General features: G+C 38.8%; 1 protein-coding gene and 1 pseudogene across 1 annotated transcript; one reads left to right on the top strand and one right to left on the bottom strand.

Annotated features, from left to right (window-relative positions):
* Window positions 1-583: 583 nt before the first annotated feature.
* LOC137947768 (pentatricopeptide repeat-containing protein At1g01970-like) lies at window positions 584-11,386 on the top strand (annotated as a pseudogene).
* A 700-nt stretch (window positions 11,387-12,086) lies between these two features.
* LOC137947949 (LOB domain-containing protein 18-like) lies at window positions 12,087-13,894 on the bottom strand. The gene is made up of 2 exons (XM_068793821.1): window positions 13,589-13,894; window positions 12,087-12,455 (listed from the first exon to the last, which is right to left on the bottom strand). Exons 1-2 carry the CDS (start codon window positions 13,892-13,894, stop codon window positions 12,087-12,089), a joined length of 675 nt encoding a protein of 224 aa, XP_068649922.1.
* Window positions 13,895-14,945: the final 1,051 nt, after the last annotated feature.

The raw sequence follows: 14,945 nt of genomic DNA on the forward strand, positions 1-14,945 counted from the left end.
AATTAAATTTTATCCACAAAGGTTTTAAGGAGTAATGATAAAAATAAAATATTTATAAAAATAAACAAAAAAAATTTAATTCTACCAGTGAGATGTAGAATTTCAGATTGATTTAATGAAGTGAATTGTACTACAAAGTTTTTGGAGTTATGAAATTCTCGTAACCGTTCTCGTTTCAATTATTTCCCGAACTCCTCATTTCAACAATCAGTTTTGACTCTCCACGAAAAACTGAAGCAAAGTGAGGGAAAGGAAGGAGAAGAACGCCTCGAAGAATGCCTCAAACTTAGATGGTCGAAGTATTAGTTTTAGTTTACATTGTTAAAAGTTGGTTTTGCACGTTGGATTGTGTCTATCATGTCATGTTTATTTTTAGTTGCTTACAGTTGAGGAGTTGTCACCAAACTTAACAGAGCTGCGAAAGGATTCATCCAAGTCAGAAAAATGTCTCATTTTCTCCACACATGTGGTTGCTACAGTTGGTGTCTAAATACCACATGTTTTGTTAAGTTTTTTTTTTCGCATGACATACCATCACAAAGTTGGTTGCATATGAGCAGCTTCCTCCAAAGATGACAAAGCAATGTCACAACAAGGGAAAGAACTCTCTTATTTGCTTTCATCGTGGGTGAATATCATGAAGCCCAAGAGAGCTGATTGGCTTTCGGTTCTCAAAGAGATGGATAGCAAGGGTAGCCCTCTGTTCCTTGAGGCGATACTTGTTGCTTTTAATTTGATTTCTTGTGTACTCGTTCTAGTGTTTTGCTCCGTCTTGTTCTTTATTTTGCTTTTTGCAATTGCCTAACATCTATATGAAGAAAATTGCGTAAGAATGACGCAATTTACTAATTGTTAATTTCTTTTTCTATGATAGAATTAAAAGTTCCATTTTTCTCCAAAGCTATTGAAGTCGGCGTGTCGTTTTTTTTTTTTTTTTAGGGGATTTCACTTAAATACCCATTTAAAATAAATTATTTTCAAAAATACCGACGTCATCAAAATATTTCTAAAACTACCCAACTTTGACCGGTCAAATGCCTATGTGGGCAGTCAAAAGCGACACATAAGCTTTGACTGCTTATGTGTCGCCACGTCATCATAGCAATCAACTTACATTGACACGTCGTCCGACACGTCACTATTTTACCACGTCATCTGCCACATAAGCTACCACGTCACTTAAATAAAATATTAAATAATATTTTATTTAAAATAAAAAATCTTATTAATTTCTTGCCACGTAAGCCCTCACTTAAGTTTTTTCTCAAAAATCTCTCTCCTCGATATTTCTTTCCCCTCGCGTCTCCTCTCGACCCCTCTCCTCTAGCCGCTGCCGCCGCTCGCTCTCCTGCCGCCGCTACTCGCCCCTCGACATCCCCCCCCCTCGATATTTCTTTCCCCTCGCGTCTCCTCTCGACCCCTCTCCTCTAGCCGCTGCCGCCACTTGCTCTCCTGCCGCCGCTACTCGCCCCTCGACAACCCCCCCCCCCCCCTCAACCGCTCTCTCTTCGTCTCAACCCAGACTTCGTCTCAACCTCATCTCTCATTATTCTTTTTCGCTCCCCTCTGTTCATCCTCTCGCCGCCCCTTTCTCAAAACCGAAAACTATCATTTCATCTCTTCGGCGCCCTCTCTCTCAAAACCGAACCCTATAATTTCCTCTCAGGGCCCCCTCTCTTATTACCCTATTATTTCACTCTCTCGCCCCCCCCTTCTCTCAAAACCGAAGCCCTATTCACCCTCCAAACCAGAATTTGAATTTCAGAAACCGATTTAGCAGGGTGATTTTTTAGGGTTTTTGTTAATTGAATCTAATTACTGTGTTTAATTACTGTATTGATTTTTTTTTTGTGATTTACTGTTTAATTACTGTATTGATTTTTTTTTGTGATTTACTGTTTAATTATTGTATTGATTTTTTTTTGTGATTTACTGTTTAATTATTGTATTGATTTTTTGTGATTCACTGTTTACTGTCAATTGCAGATAAATTAAAATTATTGTAAAGTTTAACTTTAGTTTATGGATTCCTATGCCATTGAATATTGTATTTTCTGAAGTTGTTAGTTTAATTTTAGTTAATTTCGTTTAATTTTCTGATCTATGAAGTTGCTAGTTGTTGAATAAATTTGAAGTGTCATGGAATGATCATGCCATGTGGTGAGGAGTTTTGGGTGTTATAAATATCCACCACAAGGTTTTTTTTGTTTTGTTTTTGTTTTCTTATGTTTGCCCTAGTTACTAGGATGGGTACAAATTCTGATTAAGAGTAGGTTGGGTCCAGTTCAAACTAGGCTGAGTCGCCTGCACGAGCGTCCTTTAGCCAACGAAACCCGACCCCCATCACTGACGAGGTACGGTTCGTAGTGACTGCGAAGTCATATGGGGCTCTACCAGGGGTGTTCGGTGAATTTGGACTTAGGTGTGTTTTTGCATTGTTAGGACTAGTTATCTGTTATAGAATTATCTGTTAGGACTAATTATTTTTTAAATGTTGAATAATTTTGAAGTTCTATGGAATTATTTTTTTGTTTATGTTATATTGAGTTTCCATGTGTCCCTAGGGATGGGTAGAGAGTCTGATTAAGAGTAGATTGGGTCCAGTTCAAACTAGGCTGAGTCGCCTGCACGGGCGTCCATTAGCCAACGAAACCCGATCCCCATCACTGACGAGGTACGGTTCGTAGTGACTGCGAAGTCATATGGGGCTCTACCAGGGGTGTTCGGTGAATTTAGACTTAGGTGTGTTTTTGCATTGTTAGGACTAGTTATCTGTTATAGAATTAGTTGGATTATTTTTTAAATGTTGAATAATTTTGAAGTTTTATGGAATTAATTTTTTGTTTATGTTATATTGAGTTTCCATGTGTCCCTAGGGATGGGTAGAGAGTTTGATTAAGAGTAGATTGGGTCCAGTTCAAACTAGGCTGAGTCGCCTGCACGGGCGTCCATTAGCCAACGAAACCCGACCCCCATCACTGACGAGGTACGGTTCGTAGTGACTGCGAAGTCATATGGGGCTCTACCAGGGGTGTTCGGTGAATTTGGACTTATGTGTGTTTTTGTATTGTTAGGACTAGTCATAAAAATTAGAACTTAGATAATTTTTTGTATAAATAAACTCTTACTAATGTATGTAGTTTTTATAGATTATATGGCGTCAGTGGTTGGGTTCTTCTGTCGATACAATGGAAAATTGAAGGAGAAGTCTGGATATTTTGATAGTTATGATGGAGGTCAATCACGAATGATAATGATTACGGTTTCGACTAAGTTTAGCGAGTTCTTATTAATGATGTACGAACTCACGGGGTGGGATAGTGATACTCATCAAGTGTTTATTAAGGCCAAAATTCCATTTTCTGATGGGGTTTTTGTTATCTTACATGTGCAAAATGATTACGATTTGACTCAATTATTTGTGATGGCTTCAAATAATCGATCCATGGTTGAGATATTCTTAGAAAAAGTCTTAAGACAAAGAGCCCATGGAGGGGAAGGTACGAGCAATCGAAACTTTATTGGTGAAATATCCTATCCCCTTCCCCAAGAACAAGAATTACCTTGTACACAAGAGTAAGTATTTATGTTTGTATATTTATGATATGAATTATTAAGTTTATATGACTTGTTTTTAAGTACAAACTATTATCTATATAGGTGTAATACAGAAGGGCGTGAAGTGGGGTTTTTGAACCCCTTGCCTATTGCATCACTATCTGAGTGTGGAACATCTTCTCCCATGTAATTTTTTTACCCTTTCGTTGTTAAATGTGTGAAATTTATGTTATCCCTACTCAGATTTTTATGTCTATTGTTGTGTTTATTCAGGGTTGTTACTAATGATGAGAGTGATAGTTTTAGTGATGGTTTTAGTGATGATAGTGATACTATTAGTGATGATAGTGATATTGGTGTAGAAGATATTGAAGGGGAAGGGGATGAGATATTTGAAGCCAGAGTTCATAGTAACAGAGTTGAAACAACAGATGCAATTGGGTACCCGGATATATATGAAGATTCTTGGGAGCTTAATACTAGATGTATCAAAGATAATTCCAGAATAAATGTTTTAGACTCAACATCAAATAATATCAGTGTAGGTCAAATATTTGAGGATAAGACCCAAATGATGCATTTTTTGAGAAAGTACTCGGTTGAAAGACATGTTGAGTATGAGACATTGAGGTCTAGTAGTTATGATTATAAAATTAAATGTTGTGTAGATGGATGCCCTTGGAGTGTTTTTGCATCATGTGATCGGAGGATTCGTCAATTTAAGATAAGAAAGTATGGTGGAGATCACACATGTGTTAATAGAATCATTCGTGACAATAATAAAGTGTGTACATCATCTTTCATTTGTAAAGTCATTATGCCAACAGTGAGGGCGAATTTTACTTTGAGTCCTAATGATATACGACTGATCATCAAAGATAAATATCATATCTCTATCAAGTATGGGAAAGCATGGAGAGCAAAATGTAAAGCTATAAAAGCAATTTATGGTGATTGGGATGAATCATTTAATCTTTTGCCACGGTTTTTAGAAGCAATAAAAGAGGCGAATCCAGGTAATGAATATGTACTGTGTTGTGAGGAATTTGGCCATGAAAGGATGTTTAAGCGTGTTTTTTGGGCTTTTGGGCCATCCATTGCAGGATTCCAACACTGTAGACCCCTTATTAGTGTTGATGGAACACATTTATATGGGAAGTATCCTGGAACTCTGTTGATTGCTACTACTCTTGATGGGAACGATGGTATTTTTCCTCTAGCTTTTGCTATTGTTGAAATAGAAAATCAAGACACTTGGGAATGGTTTTTTGCTTATTTAGATCATTTTGTTATTAAAGGAACAAAACCATTCACTCTGATTTCAGATCGTCAAAAGGGTTTAATAAGGGCAGTCCAGACACAATTTCCACCTTCAGAATGTTATCATCGTTATTGTTTACGTCATTTAGTTGCCAATTTCAAGAAGATGTTCAAAAATGAAACATTGAGTGCTCTCATATGGTCTGCAGCAAGGAAGACAAATATTACTGATTTTGATCATACGATGCAGTTGATTGAACAACAAAGTGAGAGAGCGAAAGAATTATTGACAGAAGGACAATTGAGTCTTGAGTTTTGGTCATTGGCACACGATGGCAATGTTCGCTTTGGTGTGTTGACCACCAATATGTCTGAGTGCTTTAATAATGTTCTAAAAGGTGCTAGAAGTCTTCCAATTCAAGCATTGGTGGCATCAACCTTTTATAGATTGAATAAATTTTTTGTGAAAAGACATGAATTTGCTGGAAAGATGACATCGTTGTGTACTCCCTCTGTTGATGCTTCTCTAAAAATTAAGTTGGATAGAGCAAGAGTATGTCATGTATGTCGGTATCAGAATAATATGTATGAAATCACTATGGATGATGGAATGGCGTATCAGGTAGATTTGGTGAATATGACATGTACATGCACCCATTTTCAAATGGAAAAAATTCCTTGTACCCATGCCATTGCAGTGTGTAAAAAAATCAACTATGATTTCAATCAATTGTGTGGTCATTGGTATACAACAGAGGCATATAGAAGAACATATGCAATGGGATTTTATCCTCCTAAAGATAAACTCTATTGGCCTAATACGGGTGGGCGAGTTGTGCCACCTATTGCAAGGAAACAACCAGGTCGTCCACGTTCAGTTCGTATACGTACAGAAATGGATAAAGGAGAACATGGCACCTATGTCTGTGGTAGATGTAAACAATCGGGGCATAACTCTAGAACATGTCGAAACCCGCCAGTTAACGCTCCAAGAAGTAGCAATCCAAGGTGAATATTTTCATTACTCGTGAAATTTAAGTATTACCATTGATAATTGCCTTTTATATTTTGGTATTCTATATGTATTAATCAGTCATTTTAAAATTTTATATTTTGTAGCCGTTCTTAGTGGAAGTTGTGGTTTGTGCTCATTTGGTAAAGCCCTTGTTTGAAGATGAGGGCACGTCAGTGGTTGAGTTTCTTTATAGATTCACCATTTGTGTAAAGATTGGTGATGATTCTATTGTTTCCTCTGTATTTTTTGTTTCATTTCAACATATAGAGTACTTAGTTGAATGCATTAAGGTTTATTTTTCCTCATTTCATGTAGGTTCAAGATTTGATCTCCCCATCTGGAAATAATCAATCAAAAGCTCGGATCGGATGGGTCCTCCGGATTCGTTTGTAGAACTTGTCCAACAGGTAAGAGTTTGGTAGAAGACCTTTCCGATATGATTCGTGACTAATTTGTTTCAATTGATGCATGCTGGGAGAACACTCCAACTTGAAGAAAACTGTGAACTATGAATGAGGTAGATATAAGCACGAGAGGGTGAAAACATTAGAAAGAAAAGACAAGGATCTTTAGCAAGAGAAAACTTTTATAAGACATTAACTACCTGATTTCGAGGAAAACATAACACAGAACACTAGTCAGAGTAACATGTCCTGTGTTTAATGCCTCGTTCTTCAGTTAGTTTATCCTTATATTGATATAATCTAATTCTTGATTTCTGCAAAGAACTAGAGGTCTGCTGACTGGAAGGCAGCAAGAGCTTACAAGGATAGTGGGGTCATCTATGATGGTAGGGTTGAAGGCTTCAATGGTGGTGGTTTATTAGTCCGGTTTTACTCTCTGGTTGGCTTTCTTCCTTACCGACAATTAAGTCATTCCCATTCATGTAAAAGTAATCTCTATGTTTTTTGCTTGAAATTAGATTTGATCATGTAGTTGTTCAACTTTGCAGTAATGACATTTTCAAATTTTTAGTATTGTGAAAACATGTGGTAACTCTCTTAGAAAGTTTCTTAAAATTTTAATTTTCAAGAAATGTGCACTGATAGGTTATTTTCAAAACTAACAGAAAGTGCATCCCTATGGGAATTTAGTATCTGAGGGAGAAGACCCTAGATGTATAAAAAACAAATGGAAGCATCGGAGGGATTCTGTCATACATTTCTTGTGTTCATTAACCATGAAATATATGTTATGTCTCCGGTTACACAAAAAAAGTAATCATGCACAATATGTAAACTAAACCAACAATAACTAGATATATCTCTTTATCTCATTTTATTTTTCATTGCTAATAGTGAATATGTAATTATTTGTGGGACAAATATTTAGCTAAGTTTCATGAGATTATGTGAATTTGGAAACATGTAAGCAGTCTTAAATCCCGGTTAGTTGATGTGGCCTTCCTAAATTAGTTGTATTATGTCTTCCTGCAGCCTAAAATGGTGAATGCTTCTATATGAGTTTGTTCTTTGTTATCATTGTTTTCAATCCCTTTTACACTCTTCCTTTCACATGTGGATGAAATAGTAATGTCTTTATTGAGAGCATGAAGTCAATTGAAACAGAGAGCAATCCCAAATGTGGAACTGGAGACCTCAAAGCACTGTATTAGCTCCATGCAGTTCTTTGAGCCTTTCTGCTCTTTTGTATGTGCTACTTGTCGGGTTTGTCGATGGTCCGATGTACAGCTTCTCTTGGGTGGTGTTTGAAGCTATTGTATTGTGACAAGCAACTTGGATATCAAGTGCAGCCATAATTGCATTGAATTAAAGGAAACTTGTTGTCTTGGTGTACCCTGATCATCCATCTTCATTTGCTATAACTCACACCATCTGACATGCATGTCACATCAGTTATGGTTCTCACATTCTTTGCCAGACGGTTTATTGTGTCATTTATCGTGTGTTGAATGCTTATGGTGTCCTAATTATCCGGTCATCTTCGCATTTGGTTTTAGAAAGGATAACCAATTTTTTTTTGTTTCCTTGTCAATGCATCTTTTCTATTTCTTGCTGGAAATGATCTATCTTTGAGTGCTTGTTGCTTTAGGATTTGATAATCAAGCTTCATTTGCCTGATAGGTTCTTGAGCCAAGTTTTGCTAAGGGTAATCGAGTGATGGTCTTCTGTAATATCTCAAGTCATTCAATCTTTCAGAGTTGAAAACCCGAAGAAGTACAAAAGTGACAATGGAGATTGCCCAACCTTGGTTTGCACTGATTTGGCTGCTCGTGGGCTAGACTTGGATGTGGATCATGTCATCATGTTTGACTTCCCCTCAAAATCTGTAAGCTTGCAACCCGAACAACTATTTGGTTTAGATTCAACAACCTCCATTATATTTGGAAAAAGCTCTTATCTGGTTATTTGTCATGATCTTTTAGATTGACTATCTTCATCGCACTGGACGAACTGCTCGCATGGGAGCAAAAGGTATATTTGAAATTCATCTATCAAGTTGTTGAACAAAAAAACTAATTTGCCTTTAAGCCGTGTAGAATTGGTAGTAGTTGCTGATAATTTTGACTTTTGGACGTAGCTGGTTGTTCTTTTGATTCGTCATAATGTTAAATTGACATGAATGAACTTTCAAAAAGAAAAATATTGTTGTGTATGAATTCTTTTAGAGGTATGGACATCATCCCTGCTTCTTGTTACAGGCAAAATTACGAGTGTAGTTGCAAAGAAGGATTTGATGTTGGCAACCCGAATAGAAGAGGCAATAAAGAAGAACGAAAGCTTAGAGTCTGTAACTGCAGACAGAGTTAAAAGAGATGTGGTGAAGGCACGGCAGGGTGATCCGAAGAGAAAAAGTATGAGTTTGGTAAATGCTTCAAAGCAAAAAAGAAAAGGAACAGCTGCATCTGCAAATTCATCCAGATCAAAAGGTTGACGGCAAAAAGAAATCAGTCGGTGACAAAAGGGGAAGATTATCGTTGACTAAGAAGCCTGTAACTCTTGCAAAGCCAGTAAAAACTTCTTCTCCTACCAGCCCAAGAACAAGAGGGGAAAGGAAGAAGCCCGGTGTTGTGAAATCCACAGGATCTAAGCTAAGCGTCGTGGGGTTCCGAGGACGAAGTTCATCTACAAAAAGGGCCATATGATGCATAGTTGGATTCTTTAAGAACGTATGCTTAGTTTCACATGAAATCCAGTAAATTCTGCAGAACAGGAAAGAATTTCTGTGAGTGTATCTTTAAGTTGATCCAAGTAGCAGAGCTCGCTCCCATTTCAAGTTAACACGAAATTTCACGATTCTTTTAATATGCCCTGATCGTCCAAAACATCCAAGTGGAACAAAAGGTAGATGACACAACGTTTATTTTTGTCAAAAACAAAAGGATTGCTAACTCAATAACATGATACGACTTTAAAAAAAACTATTTAATAGCAAATGGCAAGGCTATATTTAAGTCGGGTTCCCTTCACCCAGCCCCTTCCCCATCCCTTCTGATAAATCTCTCTAGCGGCATACCATTTTGCGCGTCTTGCGAGAATCAGGCCTTCCGGCATCCGCGACGTCTCAGATTCTGAAATGAATTGCGCTCCATACTGGAAGTCGTAAAAATGTTTTTCTTGTTACCTCGGTTAGTACTCTGCTCTCAGCAGTCCCAGCTCAATGTGTGAAGAAAAGAAACGAAACGAGGAGAGAATTTTGTCTACTTATTGAAGAGTGGGTCACAGACAGACAGCGGCAGGAGAGCAAGCGACGACAGCGGCTAGAGGAGAGGGGTCGAGAGGAGACGCGAGGGGAAAGAAATATAGAGGAGAGAGATTTTTGAGAAAAAACTTAAGTGAGGGCTTACGTGGCAAGAAATTAATAAGATTTTTTATTTTAAATAAAATATTATTTAATATTTTATTTAAGTGATGTGGTAGCTTATGTGGCAGATGACGTGGTAAAATAGTGACGTGTCGGACGACGTGTCAATGTAAGTTGATTGCTATGATGACGTGGCGACACATAAGCAGTCAAAGCTTATGTGTCGCGTTTGACTGCCCACATAGGCATTTGACCGGTCAAAGTTGGGTAGTTTTAGAAATATTTTGATGACGTCGGCATTTTTGAAAATAATTTATTTTAAATGGGTATTTAAGTGAAATCCCCTATACCATCCTCTCATCCATAAACTCCAACTTGCAAGTTCAAGGCTGGTAGCAGAACTTCTTGCCATTGAGCTACAAACCAGTATTTAGATACTATAAACAAGCAAGTGCATCTGTTTTTCTGGTTGAAAGGATCATTACAGGATTGCTTTTGAGTGCAAATTTGGTATCGAGTTGTCAACGTTATGTGACAAGCAGAGTAGAGTATCACAACAACTTCTCACCAAGGATTACTGGACATCTGTGTTTTTTCTACAGCAGTGATCATGTTTTGGCAAACGGGAAACGTCATTCTGTTCCCTTGGTTACATTTCTTTAGTGTTTAACTGTTACATGTCCTGGTTTTTAAGCAGAACAGGGTTAATGATTTCCATACTAGGAGGACACGAGGCTGTGCTTCTCTTCTATCTATTTCTGTCACTGGTGAAACAAGTTTAAGTTTGTTTTTAGCACCAGTCTATAATGCACTGCAGCACTGTGGTACAGAGCATGTAAGTGTTTTTCATACTTTTTCCTCTTTCAACAAAATTTCCATGTTCTACTTTTTGTATTTCACATATTTCTCATTTGTAAACACAGATGAATGCATGTTTGCATGGTCCACATGGAATGGATAATATAGAGCTTAGTAAACTTAACCTACTAAACTGATCCTCTTGATACATCAATAGAGAAATAAGCTACTCCTTGTTTGAATGATTTAACTTATCATTTGGCATTTTCTACTAAACTATGTCTCTGTATGCAAATTCACTCTTTTTAAGGTAAGTCTCTTTTCTAAGTCTGATGTTATGTGATCAGCATTCGGATAACATTGAAATGATCAACCTTGTGGTGATGGAACTTTCCCTCCTGGAAGAATCCTTTGAAGCTAATATCCATGACTGAGCCAAATTGATTGTCAAAAAGTACTCATAAGCATAGAGGCTTAAAAGATGCTGAAAAGACCATTGCAGCCATGAAAAGACGAGGTTTTTCTTGTGACCAGGTCACCTTAACTGTTCTTGTTGACATGATGGTAAAACAGGCAATCTAAATCGAGCTGAAAAGGTATTTGAAAAGATGTATATGCAGGCTATGTTGAGAGCTTATTCGATTGCAGGTGACACAGGAATCCAAAGAGTAGTTGAATCCATCCAGTTAGCAGGAATAGTTCCTGATGCTAAGCTCTGTGCACTTCTGATCAATGCTTATTGTGTAGCAAGTCAGAGCAAGAAGGCCAGCAGTGTGTTGGAGAATCTAGAAATGCAAGGATGGAACCTAGTCATAAATGTGTAGCTTTGTTGCTAGTTGCGTATGAGAAATATAACAACCTCGACAGGGCACTGGCTCTGGGTCTTCTTATAGATTTGAAGAAGAAGCTTCACAGATTTTGGCCTACTGGTTCTGGAGGATAGGACTATTGAAGGAGATTGAAACTGTTCGGAGAGCACCTGCTCCTTAATCAGAGAAAGAGAAGGGAAAAAGTCCTGAAATTTTCTTCCTTAACCTGTGCTTGTGAAGTTATTCTATACCAAAAAGCTGGGCCAGATCACTGCTTTATTCACCTAATGTGCTGTTGTAATGTTTACAAGTCTACTCAAAGCAAATGCATGGAATAAGTACTGCATAATATTTGTAATTTCTTTAAGCTTCTTTAGTGGCAAACTAGAAATGGAGCAGCTAAAATTTAGTGCAGAAATCATTTTTACCGTCTAACTGAGCCTGTTTGTGTCCAACTGATAGATGGAGGAGTTCTGATGATTCTATAAATCCCAAGAAGCCACTCTCATGTTGATATAATGTCATGGCATATAAATAAGACCAGCTTCAGTGAGTTGCATCTAATCGCTTCTGGGAAATGCCTTACGAGAAGGATAATTGATCATCTCTCTAAGGAAGCAAGGAACCAAATGAAACAATAAATAATAAGAATCAACTAGCAGCAGCTCTTTGTTCTCATAAATATTGATCAACACTACCAAAACAGGAAAAAGAGAAAACGAAAGGAGATCATCCATGGAAAATATTTCCTCTTCAAATCAACAATAAACAGGCTGGGATGCATAAGAAAACCCAGATAGTAAACCACACCTCTTGGAAGACCCTCACCGGATTCATTTTGGGTTCATCAATCAAAACACTTTTCGTGGACTAGGAACTAGTTATTTGGAGAGTGGAGGATCAGAAGAAGAGCCGAACATGGACCTGTGTCTGTCAAGGAGCTCTATTGCCAATGTCTGGAGATCGCCTCCTCCAATTGTGGAACCTTCTGATGTACTTCGCCCTGCTCCGAGGCTCCGGAGCTCCATCTGTCGTTGATGGTGCGGCCATGGAGGTTGCATTAGAGGATCAAAGAGCGTTGAAAGATCGAAAGTCGTGGGCACGCACGAAGCTGATGGAAGATCAGATATAGAAAGAGGAGTCGGGTGCATTAACGGAGGAGGAGATGGCGGGAGAGGAGGAGGAGACGGGAGCTCCATTGTTGCAAGGTGAGCTTGCATGTAGGCCAGCTCGGCTTGTAAATTCACCACCTGCGATGCAAATTTTCAAAATCTTGAAGTTAAGCTGATTGAACGGCGGGCATGCCTTCATTTTTCTGAAATATTTGGCTAGACATCTCACTGAAAGACAAACAGATAAATCAAATGAAGGGACTTGAGCTATATTTAACTATTTCAGACGGTAATTAAGAACTAATATATCCTATCCTCTTCCTTCCGCCGACACGCAAAGATGTGTTAGAAAATGGGAGAGTTGATCATGGATACCCAGATCAAATAATTAAGAACCAGAACTAGTAACCAGTCCAAGAATGCATTTGTTTTCAGGAGGTTCTTCTCCTCTTCAGCCAAAAGCAGACAAACTCTTTATTTCGTCGATGTTTGATGGCAAAAGCAAATCAACTAACCTAGACTGGAAGAAGGAAAGAAATCTAGAAAGCGCTTTTGTTTCTGTATTATTACTTCTAGGACTGAAAAATGTACTGCAGCTCTAACTTCTCATCGGAGAAGACGGAAAAGCCAAACAAATCACAAAAATCCGATACAAACTTCCTTCTTGCTTCATATGCTAGACTCGACTCGTCAGAAAGGAGGGAGTTACCAGATTTCGAAAAAATCCTTACGGCACAATTAAACTTCTCTCATGATTTCAGAAGTATATAAACCGCCAACCGTTCGTTCTTCACAGTCTGGTTTGCAATTGTTTCTTTTTGCTTGTCGGAATCCGCTACAAATTTCTTAAAGACGAAGGATTAATTAAGCACAGTCCGTAAACCAACAAAATGGAAATTGTTTCATCTACGATCAGCTAAACAACAACCAAGTTTGGATGCTACCGTGGATCACACACCACATGTGAGAGAACTAGCGAAGGAGATACATGGCGAAGGGGCACGTTAAACAGAAGCAGCCACACTGGTTGTTCCTTTATCTTTTGAAAAAGGAGGTGAGAAAAGGTTAACAGAACAGTCGCAAGCAATTCGTGACCCGATTCCCTGCAGCCCGTCCCCGACACCGTCGCGTTTCCCGGCGGGCAGTCCGGCGGAGATTACTGAAACCCATTTTCCAGTTATATTACAGTGTTTGTTTGTTCATTTCTTCAAGCAGTTTTAGCCATATTTTCACAATTGAAGCAGAATGTGGAGAACTACAGTAGAAGGTACCTGTTGCTGTAACGCGAAGATGTGAGCAACGCAACCATAGACGGGATCTCGGAGCCTGGCCTGAGCTTCGTAGCAGATGGTGACAACAGCATCGAGGCGCTTGTGCACGGGAATATGCAAGAGCAGCTTGGACACGTTACTCGCTCCGAAGACCTTGTGGACCGTCGCGAAGTGAGCCGCCCCCTGCTCGGAATCAAAATAGGGTGCGAAGATGCACCCGGTCACGCACTTCCTCCGCAGAAACTTGCACGCACCACAGGGACCACCGCCGCCGCTACTACCACCACTGCTGTTACTCCCACTCATATTCTCTTCTCTCTCCAATCTTCTGCTTCTTCTTCTTCGTCCTGGACTATGACATGGCAGAAAGGAAAAGGGAGAGACGCAGTATGGGAGATTACGGAGAGGGCCGGAACGAAGAAGTGTTTTCTCTTTTCTATCTTTGGTTTCAAAAACCAAAAACCAAAAAAGAAAAAAATATTTTGTTCTTGAATTGAATCTTTAAAGCCACGGCAAGGGAGGCTGTTAACCCTTTAGCAGCTTGCGTGAAGCAAAGACGAGAAAGCGCTAGCAACGCCCAACCGCCACTCTCCCTCCATGTAACTATCTGTAAGAAAAAATGAAATCTACTGCGGGTGTAACGTGTTAAACGTCCACTCATATATATATATATATATATGTGCGTGTTTTCAGGTGCGTAGAGGGCAAAAGACGCCACCCTCTTCTTCTTCCGCCTCCTGTTATTTCATCTTTATCGTTTTCTCCACAACAACTGCCCTCCATTTTCATGAGAATATCGTCACAGTCATATACGTATAGTAACAGATTGAGGTAGAAGCATTCTCACTCTTGCCACCTTCAGTTAGGTCAAATGGCCAACTCATCGGAAGGTTAGGGTTCTTTCTTCACACTGCAGATAACCCATCAATCTCAGCGTTGGATACGTTACTTACTCGGAGCAAACAGATTTAACTACGAATGATTGAATTTCACTCAACTGGGACAATCTCGTAATTGCCCGACTCCAATCAAACAGATCGAATTCATATATTATCTGCATATTGCAGTATTAAAATTAAGAAGAGCATGTTTATCTGCGTCGAAGACGACTTTGAGTCTCCGTTCTGTTACAAAAGGGTTTCGTAGAAACTGAGAAAAGGCCTTGAGATAGTCTTATATAGAAAAGTTTTACGAGCTCGGCTAGCACCATTTCGGTTTCCGTCACGAACTACTTTGAGACGTGTACGTCAGAGATTGAAATTGACATGTTTGGATTCAAGCTCTCTCAGAAGTCTGAACTCTGAAACTACATTCCGGCCTCTACGTAACGCTGAAGAGATCAGAGACAGTAATCGTA

Source organism: Aristolochia californica, unplaced genomic scaffold (genome assembly GCF_029961685.1).
Source record: "Aristolochia californica isolate CCGP_79_NKW_82.1479 unplaced genomic scaffold, dmAriCali1.0.hap1 SCAF_13, whole genome shotgun sequence".
Classification (NCBI taxonomy): Eukaryota; Viridiplantae; Streptophyta; class Magnoliopsida; order Piperales; family Aristolochiaceae; genus Aristolochia; species Aristolochia californica.